This window comes from Cervus elaphus, chromosome 13, assembly GCF_910594005.1.
Source record: "Cervus elaphus chromosome 13, mCerEla1.1, whole genome shotgun sequence".
Taxonomy (NCBI): Eukaryota; Metazoa; Chordata; class Mammalia; order Artiodactyla; family Cervidae; genus Cervus; species Cervus elaphus.
Window position 1 is genome coordinate 71,584,356 of NC_057827.1, and position 19,336 is coordinate 71,603,691.

Consider the following 19,336-nt stretch of genomic DNA (forward strand, 5'->3'; position numbering starts at 1 on the left):
GTTCTCTCATCAAAAAACGTAGAAGCGGATCAGATAATAGAATAAGACCCTATAATAGACTGCACCCACTAGACCCATTTTAAGTTGAGAGACACATAGATTGAATAACAAAGAATTAAGAAAGCTTTTTCTTGCAAATCTTAATGGGAAGAAAGCGGGTGTAGCAACACTCCTATCAGACAAATAGACTATAACCAAAGTGCCTTAGGAAAGATAAAGAAGAATGCTATGCAATGATAAAAGAATCAAACAATGAGAATATGAAACACTTTAACATATATGCATACAATATAGGAGCATCTACATATATAAAGCAAATACTGCCAGACACAAAGGGAGAAATTAGTTGCAATGCAATAATAATAGGAGATTTTTACACCCCACCAACATCAACCCACAGATCATTCAGAGAGAAAATCAATAATGCAACAGATATCCTGAAAAATATGATAGACCAATTGGACTTCCTTGACTTTTCTCTTTTTTTAGGCATTAAACACACACACACAGACTAAGCAGAGCAGAGTACACATTCTCACAGAGTGTTTGTGGACGTTAGAGGTTGTGGAGAGGGTGTGCCCATCAGACCCAGAAACAACACAGCCAGAAATGTCCCTGAGGACAGCCGGGAACTGGGAGCTGAAGGAACTTGTTGACTCAAGGGGAAGCACCTGCCCAGTCACCCTGGATCTGTCACTGGTCTTGGGCTCTGAGCACCGCCTGCGTCCTTGCAGGGAGGTGTGTGTCTGGACTCACACTGAATCCCCCTCTCTGTGTCTTTCACACGGTAATACACGGCTGTGTCCTCGGTGGTCACAGAACTCAGAAGAAGGGAAAACTGGTTCTTATATCCCATCCATTCCACCCTCTTCCATGGAGCCTGGAAAATCTAGTCTCATTACAAACACTGGTGATGGTATGCCCACCAGTTCAGCATTTCTTTGCCAGCCACCTCCCTTCTCTCGTGATTGTCACTTCACAGTCATTCCTGGAAAATGCTCGTTTATAACAGAGAGTGTGGCCAACAGCTAGTCTGCAAGAGACGAAAAGAAATGAATTTCAGCTCTGTGCTCCTGATGGGCATGGGATATACCAGCTGGTGAAGATGTGGCAGTTTATGAAGAACGTTTCTGGCACAGATGTCTTTCTCAGTGACCTGCTGAGTAATTGCAGGAGAAAACACACAAAGTGGCAGGGAGGCTAAGACCAGTGTTGACCTGAACCAAGGAGACTGCCAGTTAGTTATTTCAGAAAATTAAGCTTCTTGGGAATCAACAAAGAATTGCAATTTGGGGTCTGCAACAACGGGAAACACAAGAATACTTCCAGCAGCGATGCAGAAGTAAATATTTATTGAGAGAAAAGGAAGTTTTGAGGGCTATAGCATACCCAGAGTCCGTGTTTCTTCACTAGCTTATTTTGACAAGCTCTCATTGAGTGAGGTTTTGTAAGGAAAATAGAGGCGTTGTCCTTTCTGTCGGTTTCTGCTATCATTGCCAGGCATAAGCGCTCCCCCTTCTGGTCTTCTAGTTGGACAAAGTTGAAGTTCCTGTTTGTTTTATCTTATTTCTTTTCTTTTCTTTTTTCCATTTCCCCCTTTTGCTTCAGATTTTCTCTGGAAGTTTACCTGATCAATAGATTTTCCAGTTTCAGTGGCTGTTTCTGAAAGCCAGTAAGGACCTTTCCTGGCTGTAGTGCTCTATTGACGGGAAAAAGTTCACAGTTTGGACTCTCTCTGGTGAAGTTGAAGTCATTTTTATGACAATATATTTTGTATATATTAATATTGTTTGAAAAATTACAGGTAAAAGAATTCTAGACCCAAAGTAAATGAAATTTTTGATATATGCATCATGTTTTAAAATCTATTTGTTACCTGTGAGCTAAACTATCATTCCAAAGCAAAGTTCTGAAGCAGTTATTTTCTATACACCCACAGGGGCGAAGTTGTAAATATTAAGACAATAACGTCTGCTTTGGCCCAGCCTTGTTCCTCATGACTCCGGTTGGACCAAACCGGAGCTGGGCTTCAGGCTGCACTTTCCATGCAGACAATGTAGAGCTCCCTCCCTAGTCCCAGGTCTCCGCCAAGACCTCCCCAGCCCCGTTCTCCTGGTGGCTCCATGCTCAGCTCCCTCACTGCTCACATCCCAAAAGTACACATAGAGGAGTGTGTACTGGTGTCTCTGAGTGCACAGAACTTCAGAGGGTTTTTGTATTTCACTTTACCACTTAAAGTAATTTAAGCCCAGCAATATGCCTTCTGCAGTTCAGCATTTTAGTGACATTTGACCAGATACCAGGTCTTTCTAATGGTTTATTCTTTCTTTCTCTCCTTTCTTTCTGTGGCAGCATTGTGTCCTAGTTGTCACGTGGCTCTCCAATTTGACGTGTGGGTTCTCCACTTGCAGGGTGGGCTCTGCTTTCTAGCTGCGGTGTGCAGGCTTCGTCGCCCCTTGGCATGTGGGATGTTACCTTTGTGACCGGGGATGCATCTATATCCCTTGCGTTGGAAGGCAGACTCTTAGCCACTGGACTCCCAAGAAGTCCTCCGATATGAGGTTTTAATTCAGAGTTCCTCATCATTATCAGTATTTGAGGCTAGATATTCCTGTGCTGTGGGTGCTGTCCTGTGCATCATAGGATGTCTGGAAGCACCCATGGACTTTCCCAACTAGATTACTAGGTACTTATAGCACCTCTCCCATGTGTTAGAAACAATCTTGTCTTCAAACTTTGACAAATGTACCCTGGGGGACAATATCACTCTGGTGATACCTTGACATCATTTCCATATGTACAACATTAGTCTGACTATTCAAGTGAAAAATGTTGCCTTAAACAGGACAGGACTGGACTCCAGAAAAACAGGACTTGCAGATCTTTGTGATAGTGGAGGAAAGATTTGAAGTTCAACAGTAGAACCATTCATGCCATGAAATGTTTATAAATTGTATGGTTTATATACCAATTTATAAACTTATTTTATTAGATACTAGATAACTAATAACTTGGGTGGTCACCTAAATTTAAAAACAAGTTGTCATGAAGAAGTAATTCTATGCAGCTGGTTCTATGATTGACGGGGCAACACAGGCCTGACTGAATCCATGAAAAACGACTCCAGTTCAGAAACACTTGGGGAAGGAGAAACTCTGAGACACCCACTTCACAGACATCACCCCATAATTCCACATGCCTCAGACCTGAGAGATGCTCACAGATGGGAGATGCCAGCAAGAGGAGAAACAAACAGAATAACTTCATGTGCTTTTTGATTAAACATTTGACTTTCAGAGAATTATGGCAGTGAAGACAGCAAAAAAACAGTGACTTTGAATGTGACAAGGACCACTTGACTATATAAATCAGGCTTTTTGAAATACTTCACTGTGTCCATCTTTGCCTGGTTTTATCAAGACACCTGAAAAGTCGAGTTAGTGAGAATTCTTACCCTTGACTTCTGATCACCCTCAATCTTTAATGCAACCCTTTACACCTGCTCTCTTCCAGGTGATATGTGATTGTATGATCGCCTTTACCAAGAATTCTCTGGAGACAGTGCAGCTAGAGCCCCCTGAACTGGAAGTCTTCTCATAGTCATTTCCCATCTAGTCTGCTTACCAATGTTTTTAGCAGTAAATCTCTGTCTTACCATCTATATTTGGCACTGAGCGAAGTTTCAAGACTGCCTCAAATAACAAAAGTGAGATTTGCAATCCTTGTCTCAAAGTCATATTCATATTTGACGTTAGTTTCAAGATCACATCCCCAGAAGTATAATTTGTACATGAATGAAGCTTATCTGTCATTGATGTTTTCTACTTAAGTCAGCACACAGCATCATGTGTTAAGGACTCTAGTCTGTACTTCAGGATATGATGGGACTGCTATAAACAGGCAAACTGTCAAGTAATAGCATGACAATTTAAAAAAACATGACATTAGTTGACCAGAAAAGGCACTAATTTACACAATAGGAGTTGAAACAAGAAGGCATAGATTTGAGTGACTTCAGGAGGAAATGTATGTGTGATTTGGGGTGGTTTAAGTACTGGCCGCGTTGTAAATGTCCATGAAAAACAGTCAATAAAATAAGCATTTTCCTTTCGGGAGGCAAATACCGAGTGCCTGAATTTAAAAAGATGGAATCCGTGAGCAATGAGGTCATTGCATGTGCGGTATTGGGCCCTCTGTCATCAGAGCCTATCCCACTGCAAGCTGAAGGATTCAGACACTTTGTGCCCTTGACAGAAAGCTGCAGGCAGCGGCTCTTCCTTTCACATCTGCAAAAACAAAGAATAGCAGTAGCTTGTACATGTTTGCAATCCCCTGGGCCTTCTCCGGACAGTCACCAGGTTCAAGAATTTCAATCTCACTTTGATAACTATGGTGTGGTTGGAACTCCTTCAAGAAATAGAAGAAAATTCATAAATAACAATATCGTTTTCTGGAAGAAAAACAAACCCCAGTAACGACAGACTAGCATAGAGCAGAGGGCCTCTGGTAGAGATGAGGGCAGGAGAGTTAATGCGGGGGTTCTAACCACAAACTCCCCCAGCCCCCGTGCAGCTGCTCCTGGGCTCAGCATTGTACTCGGTGGGTCCTGAGCGCCCCCTGGTGGTCACGGAGCCCCACGCAGGGAGGCTGGTGTCTGGGCTCACGCTGCCTCCCCCGCACTGTGTGTCTTGCGCGGTGATACATGGCCGTGTCCTCTGCTCTCAGGTTGTTCCTTTGCAGAGAGCTGTGTTCTTGGAACTGTCTCTGGAATTGGTGAGTCGGCCCTTCACAGAGTCTGCATGGTAGGTGCTGCCACTACCAGGATAGACAGATCCAACTTACTCCAGGCCCTCCCTTGGATGCTGGCGGGCCCAGGCCATGCAGTAATGACTGAAGGTGTGTTCAAAGGCTGCGCAGGAGAGTCTCAGTCACCCTCCCCTCTCCGCGCTGCACCAAGCAGACTCCACCAGCTCTTCCTCACACAGGACACCTGCAAACTCGGAGACATCCTGGTCACGAGGCTGTCACACACCCACTGATTCCCTCACTCACATCCACTGCCATCCTCGGGATCTCTTGTTCTCCATCAATCACCTTGTAAAATCACGACAAGGACAACCCCGCCCAGTCCAAAGTCCATGCTGAGTGGTCTGTGTGCAGTCCTGATCCCTGAATGGGAGCACCTGGATCCCGGGGCTGGGGCTCCACTCCCAGAGCTGCAGGGTCAGGGCTGGGCAGGTTTTCATCAGCAGAGGGAGGATGCTATTTGCTTGTCTCCTGACTATGTAGCTGGATGTGGGTTTGGACACTGACAGAGGAGGAAGTGCCCCATTGCACCTGTGAGTATACTGGGTAGTGCGTTGGCAGCGACAAGATTTGGCAAGATATTGTTCTATTACGTGGCCATATCTTGGGAGAACTTCAAAGCTCATCATAGTTTTTCATTTTTGCACACATAAATAAATAAAGCACTTAGGTTTGAATGTTAATGCATTTACATGGATCACATATAAAATCACAAGCAGAATCATCAAGGACTGTGCAATGTGTCCAAGAGACTGTATCTGGTAGGTGTGAGCCCTAGTGCCTGGGCTTGTGATACTCACCCTGGACCAAAGTTTTCCCCTGAGCCTGCTCCATGACAGAGTGGGATATGCCTAGTGAGGTCTGCAGGACCCTTTCTTGTAGTGAGAACACGTGAGAGCCTGTTGCATTCTAGTGTTTCCTGGCGAATGTCTGGTGACCCAGGGTTCACACAGGTGCATTTTCAGGACATTTGCATTTGAACATATGACATACCTGCTCATCCAGACAATCCCAACAGTGAGCAAACCCTTCTCACCAAATGTCCCCCTCTGGACCCTCTGTGAGTCCTCTTCCCTTGCCCCCCACTCCCTCCTCCTACCCCATATCAGGTGAATCATCATGCTCATGACCTCACCTCACATTTGTTTTTTTTCTGGAATGTAATGAGTGGGATGTGCAGCATGCACTTTAGTGGACGGAAGACACCGAGTGTGGGAACAAGAGTTATCCTGACACCTTCAGTCATTCCTGATGAGAAATATGAGTCAGGATGGGGATGTGACAGAGAACTCAGTTAGAAATTAAAATCGTTTGTAGACCACTTGTTTTCTTCTCTATGTCCCTAAAGAATCCCGTAAAATCAAGTTTTCTTATATAACATGCGTGCAGTGTGCTGGCCCGTCTGGGATTCCTGTTGAGGTCTGTCTTCTGAGTCTGACTGGAAGAGACTCCCTGTGTTCCCTGGCCCTCCTCAGGTGTCACCTGGTGACACTGACAGTCGTTTCTCCCTCCACAGGTGATCCTGTGGCCTTTGGTGAGGTGAGAATGTGTCCTCATGTTCCCATGCCTTTGGTGAGGTGAGAACGTGTCCTCATGACCCTGTGGCCTTGGTGAGGTGAGGACATGTCCTCATGACCCCATGCCTTTGGTGAGGTGAGAACGTGGCCTCATGACCCTGTGGCCCTGGTGAGGTGAGAACGTGTCCTCCTATTACTGCAAAGGTTCTCAATTTGAGTTGTTAGCAATTAGTTATAACTATAGGGGGCTCCATGGAAAATAGAGATGGAGAGGAAACCACAGACTGTGGCAGGAGAGCAGACTCATCCTCCACATGTAGCTGGTGCTGAGGCTGGACCCGGTGCACGCTGAGGGTGCCCTGGGGTTCCTGAGGGCCCTGAGGGCCCTGAAACCAGCCCCTCCTGCCTCCCTGCAGGAAGGTGTGTGTCTGGGCTCACACGCCTGTGTGTCTCACCCAGCAATACAAGGCTGTTCCCTTGGTGGCCACAGAGCTCAGTGGCAGAGATCACTGCTTCTTGGATGTGTTCCGGGATATGTTTGTGCGGCTCTTGAGGGACGGTTTGTAGTGAGTTGAGTCCCTGTAGTTGAGTCCCTGTGTTGTATATTTCCCCATCCACAGCAGCCCTACTCTGGTGCCAGACAGATAAAGCTGCAGTCATGTCCACTGGTGATGGAGTAACCACAGCTATGAATAGCACAGGTGAGGAAATGTGTCCGCTAGAGCTTCCCTAGTGCTAGACAGGATCTGCAGCTCCCCCTGAGAGAAGACACCTGGGGACAAGGAGAATCAGGCTTTGTCAGTTACCCCGGTCACAGACATCCCCACAAACCCATGTTTGACCTGAGACCCTCACCTTGAGGAGCTGTCACCAGGAAGAGGAGAAGACCCCATCTGCTCTGGAAGAAGCCTCATCTTCTTCGAGACCACGTTCTGCCTTCGCTGAGACCTCAGCCCTGCGTGAGGGAGAGCAGTGAGCTCCCACTGCCCAGGGTTGGATTTTACCCTGGAGCTTGAAGAGGAATTTCATTTAAGAGCTCTATCCCTGAAAGTCCAGGGAGGCCATGGTCACACTATGCCTGGTCATCCCAGGATCCCCACGGGAGCCTTCTGAATTTCCATGGCTGGAAAGCATAGGGTGGGAAAGCACTGGGCCTCCCAGATGGGTTGGAGACAGATCCCAGGGCAGGTCCACTTTTCTGAGCCCAGAGTCTCCGTCCTCCATAGCCCCCCTGCTGCCCAACCCCCATCTCAGCTCAGCTCCCCTTCCTCTCAGGTGGAAATGGAGAAGTCCTCCTGAAGACCTCTGTATTTCCCTGTATGAATGATCCAGATAAGCTCAGAATGGAGTGTGGACTTCAAGAAAGTTGAGGTCAGATGGAACCACCTTGACTGACCTCACTAGGCTTGTATGTGTGTTTGTTGAGTAACTCAAAGAACTGGCCATCATATAAGTGTGATTTATATAAGGGTGGCATCATATAAGTGACTCAGTCATATCTGACTCTTTGGGGCCACATGGATTGCAGAAAGTCAGGCTTCCTTGTCTTTCAACAAGTCCTGGAGCTTGCTCAAAGTAATATCCATGGAGTTGGTCATGCCATCCAACCATCTCATGCCCTGTCATCCCCTTCTCCTCCTGCCTTCAATCTTCGCCAGCATCAGGGTCTTCTCCAATGGATCAGTTCTTTGCATCAGGTTGCCAAAGTGTTGGAGTTTTAGCTTCAGCAACAGCCCTTCCAATGTAGGTTCAGGACTGATTCCCTTTAGTATTGACTGGTTTGATCTCCTTGCAGTCCATGGAACTCTTAACAGTCCTTAAGACTCTTGAGAGTCTTCTCCAACAGCACAGTTCAAAAGCATCAATTCTTCTGCTCCTAGCTTTCCTCATGGTCCAAATCTCCCATCCATACATGGCTACTGGAAAAACCATAGCTTTGACTAGATGAACCATTGTTGGCAAAGTAATGTCTCTGCTTTTTAGTATGTGGTCTAGGTTGGTCATAGATTTTCTTCCAAAGAGCCAGGGTGTTTTAATTTCATATATGCAGTCACCATCTGCAGTGATTTTGGAGTCCAAGAAAATAAAGCCTGTCATGGGTTCCATTTTTTCCTCATCTAGTTGCCATGAAGTGATGGGACTAGGTGCCATGGTCTTCATTTTTGGAACGTTGAGCTTTAAACCGCCATTTTCACTCTCCTCTTTCTCCTTCATCAAGGGGCTCTTTAGTTCTTCACTTTCTGCCGTAAGGGTGGTGTATCTGGATATCTGAATTTATTGATATTTCTCCCCGCAATCTTGATTACAGCTTGTGCTTCATCCAGCCTGATATTTCATATGATCTACTCTGCATATACATTAATTAAGGAGGGTGACAACATACAGCCTGGACGGACTCCTTTCCTGACTTGGATCCAATCTCTTGTTTCATGTCCAGATCTATCTGTTGCTTCTTGACATGCATACAGATTTCTCAGGAGACACGTAAGGTGGTCTGGTATTCCCATTACTTTAAGAATGTTCCACAGTTTGTTGTGATCCACACGGTTAAAGTCTTTGGCATAGTCAGTGAAGCAGAAGTAGGTGGCTTTCTGGAACTCTCTTTTCCTTTTGTGCAGTGTATGTTGGCAATTTGATGTCCGGCTCATCTGCCTTTCCTAAATCCAGCCTGAACATCTGGAAATTCTCCATTCATGTATTGTTGAAGCCTAGCTTGGAGAAGTTTGAGCATTACTTTACTAGCGTGTTAGATGAGTGCAACTGTGTGGTAATGGGAACTTTCTTTGGCATTGCTTTTCTTTGGGATTGGAATGAAAATTGGCCTTTTCCAGTCCTGTGGCCACTGCTGAGTTTTACAAATATGCTGGTATATTTTGTGCAACACTTTCACAGCATCATCTTTTAGGACTTGAAATAGTTCAAGTGGAATTCCATCACCTCCACTAGCTATGTTTGTAATGATGCTTCCTAACTCCCACTTGACTTCTGACTCTAGGATGTCTGGCTCTAGGTGAGTGGTCACACCATTGTGGTTATCTGGGTCATTAATATATTTTTTTGTATACTTCTTCTGTGTATTCTTGCCACCTCTTCTTAATATCTTCTGCTTCTGTTACATCCATACCTTTTCTGTCCTTCATTCTGCCCATCTTTGCATGAAATATTCCCTTGTCATCTCTAATTTTCTTGAAGAAATCTCTAGTCTTTCCCATTCTATTATTTTCCTCTTGTTTCTTTGTGGTGATGACTGAGGATGTTGTTCTTATTTCTCCTTGCTATTCTTTGGAACTCGGCATTCAGATGAAGAGTGCATATATAAAAATGCATATTTAAATGTCTGTCTAAGTACACAAAGTGATGATATTTATATTAAGGTGCCAATAAACCTAGCATATAGGTGAATTTGCAATACAGAATCTGTCAATAATGATAAACATTGAATATGCAGCCCTGGGCATCTCTGATACTAGAGTCTTTAACACTGCATGCTGCAGCTTCTACCTGCAGTTTGACTGTAAGAAGGAGGGTAAGTGGCTTCTTCATGTACAAAAACAAAACAAAAATTAAAAATGTTTAAATATCTCATCTTTTCTTTTAGGATAATTAACAGTTTTGAAATTATGGTGAGACTCAACTGTTTTACTGAATTCCTTAGAGAAAAGAGAAATGATGCAGAAAAAAATTTTAACTGTCGAGTAATATGTGTGTCAGTCGGTTCAGTTCAGCCGCTCAGTTGTGTCTGACTATTTATGACTGCATGAACTGCAGCACACCAGGCTGCCCTGTCCACCAACAACTCCTGAGCCTGCTCAACCTCATGTCGATCGAGTCGGTGTTGCCATTCAACCATCTCATCCTTTGTTGTCCCCTTCTTCTCCTGCCTTTAATCTTTCCCAGGATCAGGGTATTTACAAATGAGTCAGTTCTTTGCATCAGGTGGCCAAAGTATTGGAGTTTCAGATTCAACATCAGTCCTTCCAATGTATATTCCGGACTGATTTCCTTTAGGATGCAGTGGTTGGATCTCCCTGCTGTCCAAGGAACTCTCAAGAGTCTTCTCCAATACCGCAGCTCTACATCGATTCTTTGGCTCCCAGTTTACCTTACGGTCCAAATCTCCCATCCACACATGGCTACAGAAAAGCCATAGCTTTGACTTAGACGGACCTTTGTTGGCAAAGTCATGTCTCTGCTTTTTCGTGTGCTGTCTAGCTTGGTCATAACTTTTCTTCCAAGGAGTAAGCGTCTTTTAATTTCATGGCTGCAGTCATCATCTGCAGGGATTTTGGAGCCCCCCAAAATAAAGTCTGTCACTGTTCCCATTTTTTCCCCCTCTATTTGTCATGAAGTGATGGGACCAGATGCCATAATCTTAATTTTCCAGAATGTTGAGTTTTGCGTCAACTTTTTCACTCTCCTCTATCCCTTTCATCAAGAGGCTCTTTAGTTCTTCTTCTCTTTCTGCCATAGAGTTGGTGTCATTAGTATATTTTGTGTGTGTGTGTGTGTGTGTGTGTGTGTATAAAAGTATCCCTACTTCAATGAAAATTAGAATCAGTAGGGAGAGAACAAGATGGCAGAGGAGTAGGTGGAGGTGGAGCATGTCTCTATCCACCCATACATCAGGAATACACCTTCTGAAAAAGAAGTGCATGCAGAACATCTGCTGAGATGGACAGGAGTACCTGACCAACAGAAAAGATATATAGACCCACGCAAAATTCGGTAGGATGAAGGAACTAGGGGGAAAAACAGGAGTGTTCATAGGACTGGGTCTGCCCTCAGCAGGTGGGGGAACTGAAGCAGGGGTCTGCTCTCCACATTAGGGCAATTGTCTGAGTCAAGGAGGAACATTTAAGGCTGAGAGTGAAACAACTGATCTGTGACAGCCTAATTGAAAGAGAAGCAGACAGTCCTTGCCACAGCCATACATACACTGGGCAGGGATGCAGGTCCCCTGGAAGGTGCAGTGGCTGGGAGCTGGACTATAGGGATTGTGGATCAATCCCAGGGTGAGGGCTGCTGTTGACGGCAGAGAGTCTGATTGAGGGGCTGTAAGGGAAGAGATTACGGTGGGAAGTGCCTGTGGAGGAAAGCTGGGCAGCCAGAGAAGCAAAGTGATACTGCTGAGTCACGTGTAAGGGGTGGAGCCATAACCAAAGCCTCTCTTTCCCCAGACACCAGTATTGGCTGCTGAATAATAGAGAGGGTGGTCCATCAAGCGCCTGACGCACCGATCTACAGAGTAGGACCCTAGGCAGGGGGATCCCTCTATCTGACTGAAAAGCTGAACAACAGAGAAGAGCCCTAGGCAAGGGAGCCCTCTAAGTGCCTGAACGGGTGGAGCTATGGAGAAAGACTGGCCAAAGAGGCCTTCTGATCAGAAGCTACAAGACACTCTGAATAAGACTCTGGTAGGGCCATAACTCCTGCGGTGGACGCAGTCTGTGTCCCTGCACACTCGGAGCTGCCAGGGTCCCCACAAGCCAAGCAGCTCTGCCACCATCATGCCCAGCTCTCACTGGGGCAGAGCTGCCACAGACAAAAGAACTCTGGGATCTCTACGTGCAGGGTTGCTTCAGTAGTGTCCGACTCTTTGTGACCCTGTAGACTGTGGCCTGCCAGGCTTGTCTGTCAGGGAGGGGGTTTCTCCAGGCAAGAATCCTGGAGTGTTTTGGCCAACACTGGCTGCCATACCCTTCTAGAGCACTATATTTCCTGCTACCCTAGCTGCCAACTCCCCTGAGTACCTGGTGCGGCCAGAACCCCTGCAACCCAAGTGGCTGCACCACCTCCACACCTGGCCCTCACAGGGGCAAGCCCAAGTCCTCCAGGGCAGCCTCAGGAGCAAACCCCAGTGGACGACCCACATGAAGAGGTGGAAATAAAACCACAGTTGAAACCCAGGGGTAGTGTGAGTAAGGAAGAAGACCCAGAAACTTCTCACCAGCTGTACAACCTGCAGATTAAATCCACATGATCAACTAGGCAGACTCTGTGTCTATGGAATATATAAAAGGTCACTGAGAGCTCCCGCAAAAGAAAATGCACTAGTTCTGATAGCTGTGAACACTGGAGGCAAGAACACAGAGGAGAAGTACCAGATTAGGATCTGAGCTGCCCCGACAGCAGGGCCGGAGATCAGCAGTGTCGGAGAGCATCCTAGGTATTGAGGACACCCAGCAAGGGAAAGGACTCTGATAGAAGTGACTCAAGAAAAGCGTCTGTTATTCTTATGTTTACACTTGATCTGTAGATTCTTTTAGATTTTTCCTTTTTTTTTCCTTTTGTTTTCCTCCGTGCTGTAGTTGTTGATTTTATCAGTGCTATGAAATCTAATGAAACTTTTAAGCTCCCCACTCCCCTTTTTTTTGCAGTCACATTTTTTATTGTTGTTATAAATTTCTGCTTCTATGTTCAGCTCTAGCTGTCCTAGGGAATTTTCCTTTTATTCTCTCTCTTTTTAATTTTAATTTTTTAAACCTATTATTATTTTTTCTACATTTATCTGTTTGTTTGCTTTTCCTACTGTTCTTTTCCCCCTTGCAGTTAATCTTTAGTGTATATAAAACTTCTTTATCTACCTCTATTTAACTTTGCTTATCTATTCATTCTTTCTTTTATTTCCCCTCAAAATACTTGTTAGTTCTATTTTCATTGCTCTATTCCACATCTGGCACCTTGCTTTAGTTTTGTTTTCCAGTTTGTGCTTTAGTTAGTTTTGTTCTTAACTGGTAAACATAGTTTTTGAATTCCTTTGTTCCACAGGTCAGCCTATGGTACTCTATTTTTGTTGGATTGTTTTGACTTTGCTCATGGATATATATGTATATGTGTCTATTCCATCATTTTAATTATTATTTGCCTGATTTTGTAACTGCCATTTTTCTGGGGTTCATATTTGGTTTCTCGTTTTGGATGTTTGTTTTGATCTCACTTAATACCATAATGAACCACTTGTGGAATCTTTGTTCCTGATGAGAGATCAGGCCCCGAGCCTTTGGAGTGGAAGCACTGACTCCAAGACCCTAGAATACAGAGAACTAAGCCTAGGGAGTATCAGATAGTGAGAACTCACACAAAGGAGACCACTTGAACACAAGACCTGGCATCACCCAACCACCAGTAGCAGGACCCCTCATCTAAACAACAAGCAAAACAAAAATACAAGCCAAGTCATCAGCAGACAGGATTACCACCTCACTCAGCTTTGCCCATCAGAGGTAAAACAGACAAACAAAAACTCAGCACAAGTAGTACCCTATATGAATCTCACACAAACCACTGGACCGACCTTAGGAGGGCAGAAACCAAAAGGAAGAAAAATTCAACCTTGAAGCCTGGTAAAAGGAGACGTCAAATATGATAAACTAAAAAAAAAAAAAAGAATGAAAAGGTAGAGAAATACTACACAGATGAAAGAACAAGCTAGAAACACAGAATTCCAAATAAATGAAGAGGAAATAGGCAAACTAGCTGAAAAGGAATTCAGAATAATGATAGTAAAGATGATCAAAACCTTGAAAACCAAATGGAAAAAAAGCAAGAAGCAATTAACGACTTAGAGAGTAAACATGCAAATGACCCAATTATTGAAATTAAAAATACTCTAGAAGAAATCAATAGCAGAGTATCTGAAGCAGACGAACGTATCAGTGAGTTGCAAGATATAATGGTGGAAATAACTTCTGAAGAGCAGAATAAGGAAAAAAGAATAAAGAGAACTGAGGATAGTCTCAGAGTCCTCTGGGACAATCTCAAATGCACCAATATTCGAATTATAGGAGTCCCCTAAGCAGAAGAGAAAAAGAAAGGGTATAAGAAAATTTTTGAAGAGATTATTGTTGAAAAGTTCCCCAATATGGAAAAGGAAATATTCAATCAAATCCAATAGGCACCAAGAGTCCCATACAGGATAAACCCAAGGAGAAACACCCCAAGACACATATTAATCAAACCAGCAAAGACTAAACACAAAGTAAGGCTACTAAAAGCAGCAAGGGAGAAGCAACAAGTAAGATACAAGGGAAACCCAGTATGCGCAACAGGTGATCTTTCAGCAGAAACTCTGCAGACCAGGAGGGAATGACAGGATATATTCAAAGTACTGAAAGGAAAAATCTATAACTAAGATTACTGGACCTGGCAAGGATCTCATTCAAAGTTGATGGGAAAATAAAAAGCTTTTCAGACAAGCAAGAGTTAAGAAGATTCATCACCACCAAACCAGCTGTACAGCAAGTTTCATGGGGACGTGTACAGTCAAGGAACACAGAGGGATAGAAGGTCTACACAGTGAGCCACAAGCAGCTAAGGAAACGGCAGTAGGAACATACATGCCAATAATCACTCTAAGTATAAATAGACTAACCAACTGCACAGCAAATTTCATAGGGACGTATACAGTCAAGGAACACAAGGGGGATAGAAGGTCTACACATGAGCCACAAGCAGCTAAGGAAACGGCAATGGGAACATACATGCCAATAATCACTCTAAGTGTGAATAGACTAAATGCTCCAGCCAAAAGACACCGTTGGAGAGCAGATATGAAAATAAGACCCATATATAGTCTGTCTATAAGAAACTCACTCCAGACCCAAAGACACACATAAACTGAAAGTGAGAGGATGGAAAAATATATTCTATACAAATGGGAGGCAAAAGAAAGCTGGAGTAGCGATCCTCATATCAGACAATGTAGGCCTTAAAATAAAGAAGATTACAAGAGATAAGGAAGGACACTGCATAATGATCAAGACATCAGTCCAAGAGGAAGACATAACAATTGTAAATATCTATGCGCCCAACATAGGAGCACCTCAATACTTAAGACAAACACTAACAGACATAAAAGGAGAAACTGACAGGAACACAATAATAGTAGGAGACTTTAACACCCCTCTTACACCAATGGACAGATCATCAAAATAGGAAATCAATAAGGAAACACAAGTCTTATATGATACATTAGAAGAGATGCTGAGATTAGCTAGATTATCTTCAGGGCATTCCATCTAAATGCAGAAGAATACACTTTCTTTTCAAGTGCACATGGAACATTCTCCAGGATAGACCATATCTTGGGTCGCAAATCAAACCTCAGTAAATTTAAGAAAATTGAAGTCATATTAAGCATTCTCTGACCTCAATGCTATGAGACTAGATATCAATTACAAGAAAAAACTGTAAGAAACACAAACACATGGAGATTAAACAACACATTTCTAAATAACCAACAGGTTACTGAAGAAATCAAAAGGGAAATCAAAATATTTCTAGAAACAAATGACAATGAAAACACAACTCAAAAGCTATGGGATGCAGCAAAAGCAGTTTTAAGAGGGAAGTTTATAGCAATACAATCCTACCTCAAGGAACAAGAAAAACATCCAACGGACAACCAAACTTTATGCCTAAAACAACTGGAAAAAGAAGAGTAAAATTATCAGAAGGAAAGAAATCATAAACATCAGAGCAGAAATAATTTAAAAAGAAATGAAAGAAACAATAGTAAAGATTAATAAAACTAAAAGGTGGCTCTTTGAGAAGATAAACAAAATTGACAAGCCTTTAGCCAGACTCATCAAGAAAAAAGAAAGAAGAATGAAATCAATAAAATAAGAAATGAAAAAGGCGAGGCTGCAACAGAGAATGCAGAAATACAAAGGATTGTAAGAAACTATTATGAACAAATACATGGCAGTAAAATGGATAACCTGGACGAAATGGACAGATTCTTAGAAACGTTCAGTCTTCCAAGACTGAACCAGAAAGAAAAAGAAATGATTAATAACCCAATTACAAGCACTGAAATTGAAGTTATAATCAATATCTCCCCCAAAGCAAAAGCCCGGGATCAGATGGCTTCACAGGAGAATTTTATTAAACATTTCAGTCAGTTCAGTCGCTCAGTCATGTCTGACTCTTTGCGACCCCATGAATCGCAGCATGCCAGGCCTCCCTGTCCATCACCAACTCCCGGAGTTTACTCAAACTCATGCCCATCAAGTCGGTGATGCCATCTAGCCATCTCATCCTCTGTCGCCCCCTTCTCCTCTGGCCCCCAATCCCTCCCAGCATCAGGGTCTTTTCCAATGAGTCAACTCTTCACATGAGGTGGCCAAAGTGCTGGACTTTGAGCTTCAGCATCACTCCTTCCAATGAACACCAGGACTGATCTCCTTTAGGATGGACTGGCTGAATCTCCTTGCAGTCCAAGGGACTCTCAGGAGTCTTCTCCAACACCACAGTTCAAAAGCATCAATTTTTTGTTGCTCAGCTCTCTTCACAGTCCAACTCTCACATCCATACATGACCACTGGAAAAACCATAGCCTTGACCAGACAGACCTTTGTTGGCAAAGTGATGTCTCTGCTTTTTAATATGCTCTCTAGGTTGGTCATAACTTTTCTTCCAAGGAGTAAGTGTCTTCTAATTTCATGGCTGCAGTCACCATCTGCAGTGATTTTGGAGCCCCCTCCCCCCGCCCCCGCCAAAAAAAAAGTCTGATACTGTTTCCACTGTCTCCCCATCTATTTCCCATGAGGTGATGGGACCAGATGCCACGATCTCAGGTTTCTGAATGTAAAGCTTTAAGCCAACTTTTTCACTCTCCTCTTTCACTTTCATCAAGAGGCTTTTTAGTTCCTCTTCACTCTCTACCATAATGGTGGTGTCATCTGCATATCTGAGGTTATTGATATTTCTCCTGGCAATCTTAATTCCAGCTTGTGCTTCTTCCAGCCCAGCGTTTCTCATGATGTACTCTGCATAGAAGTTAAATAAGCAGGGTGACAATATACAGCCTTGACATACTCCTTTTCCTATTTGGAACCAGCTGCTGTTCCATGTCCAGTTCTAACTGTTGCTTCCTGACCTGCATACAGGTTTCTCAAGAGGCAGGTCAGGTGGTCTGGTATGCCCAGAGAAGAGCTAGTGCCTATCCTTCTAAAACTCTTTCAAAAAATAGCAGAGGTATCAGCACTTCCAAACTCATTCTACAGGACCACCATCACCCTGATAACAAAACCAGGAAAGACCACACACACACACAATACTAGAGGCCAATATCACTGATGAACATAGATGTAAAAATCCTCAAGAAAATTTTAGCAAACAGAGTTCAGCAACACATCAAAAAGCTCATACACCATGATCAAGTTGGGTTTATTCCAGGAACGCAAGAATTCTTCAGTATGTGCAGATAAATCAATGTGATGCATGATATTAACAAACTGAAAGATAAAAACCATATGATTATTTCAATAGATGCAGAAAAAGCCTTTGACAAAATTCAGCATCCATTTATAATTAAAACTCTTCAAAAATGGACATAGAAGGAACCACTTCAGCATAGTAAAGGCCATATATGATAAGCCTATAGCAAACATTATTCTCAGTGGTGAAACCCTGAAAGCATTCCCCCTAAGATCAGGCCACTTGATGAATGTGAAAAAAGAGAGTGAAAAAGTTGGCTTACAACTTAAGATTCAGAAAACTAAGATCACGGCATCTGGTCCCATCTCTTCATGGAAAATAGATGGGGAAGCAATTGGAACCAGTGACAGACTTTATTTTTGGGGCTACAAATTCACTGCAGATGGTGACTGCAGCCATGAAATTAAAAGGCGCTTGCTCCTTGGAAAAAAAAGTATGGCCAAACTAAACAGCATAGTAAAAAGCAGAGATATTACTTTGCCAACAATGGTCTGTCTCGTCAAAGCTGTGGTTTTTCCAGTAGTCATGTGTAGATGGGAGAGTTGCAGTATAAAGAACCCTGATCCCAAAGAACTGATGCTTTGAACTGTGGTGTTGGAGGAGACTCTTGAGAGTTCCGTAGACTGAAAGGAGATCCAACCAGTGCATCCTAAAGGAAATCAGGCCTGGATATTCATTGGAAAGACTGATGTTGAAGCTGAAACTCTAATACTTTGGCCACCTGATGCAAAGAGCTGACTCATTTGAAAAGACGCTGATGCTGGGAAACATTGAAGGCAGGAGGAGAAAGGAACGACTGGGGATGAGATGGTTCTGAGGGAGTCAGTTCCTAGGCTGGTTGATGAGAACTCTGGGGTCCCCAAGGATAGAGTGCTCTGAGGTTCTTGAGGAGGAGATAAGGGGCTGGACTGGACTTCTCATGCAGGTGGAAAGGACAAACTCCCCCCCGCCCCCCAACATTCCTTAGTCTTAGTCGCATAAAATGTTTTTATCGTTAAGCCTGGAACTGATGATTACACAACAAACAACTCAGTTTAAACTGTGTGAAAAGGATTCTATAACAACAATGTATCCTGCTTGAGGACAGTTCTTCCTTCCTGAAAACCCTCTGGCTAATTGTGTTATCTTAAAATGTAAATTACTGGAGTGGGTTTGGTAAGATCTTTACAACCTCCAGACACTCTTTTGATTCATTGTAATAACTAATTAAAAGGTATATAACTCCATTGCTAACACTAGCGAGGGGGCACTCTTTCTGCCCCTTTCTGATGTATATGTCAGAAGCTTTCTCTATCTCTTTTATAATTTAATAAAAGCTTATTACACCAAACCTCTGAGCGATCAAGCCTCGACTCTGGCCCCGGATTGATTTCTTCTCCTCCAGAAGCCAAGAATCCCAGCCTCTTTCATGGTTCAGCAGCCTTTCAGTTGGGTGGCATCACTGACTCAATGGACATGAGTTTGTGTAAACTCTGGGAGTTGGTGGTGGACAGGGAGGCCTGGCGTGCTGCAACCCAGGGGGTCACAAAGCGTCGGATGTGACTGAGTGCCTCAAATGAACTGGAGATCTGGAACAAGACAAGCGTGCCCTCTTTCACCACTGTTATTCAACATAGTTCTGGAAGTCCTAGCTACAGCAATCAGAGAAGAAAAAGAATGAAAGGAATCTAGATGGTAAAAGAAGAAGTAAAGTTCTCACTGTTTTCAGATGGCATGATGCTGTCCATAGGACACCCTAAAGATAGTATCAGAAAATTATGACAGCATACTAGTGAATTTATCAAAGCTGCAGG

The 19,336-nt window shown here is 43.6% G+C and overlaps 1 gene segment (V, D, J or C); it reads right to left on the reverse strand.

Moving 5' to 3' along the window:
• LOC122706350 overlaps positions 1–19,336 on the reverse strand; it is a 191,963-nt gene that overhangs the window by 167,728 nt on the left and 4,899 nt on the right. The window contains 2 exon segments of the C gene segment in view: positions 676–684; positions 3,455–3,460. Coding sequence covers positions 676–684; positions 3,455–3,460 — 15 coding nt within the window.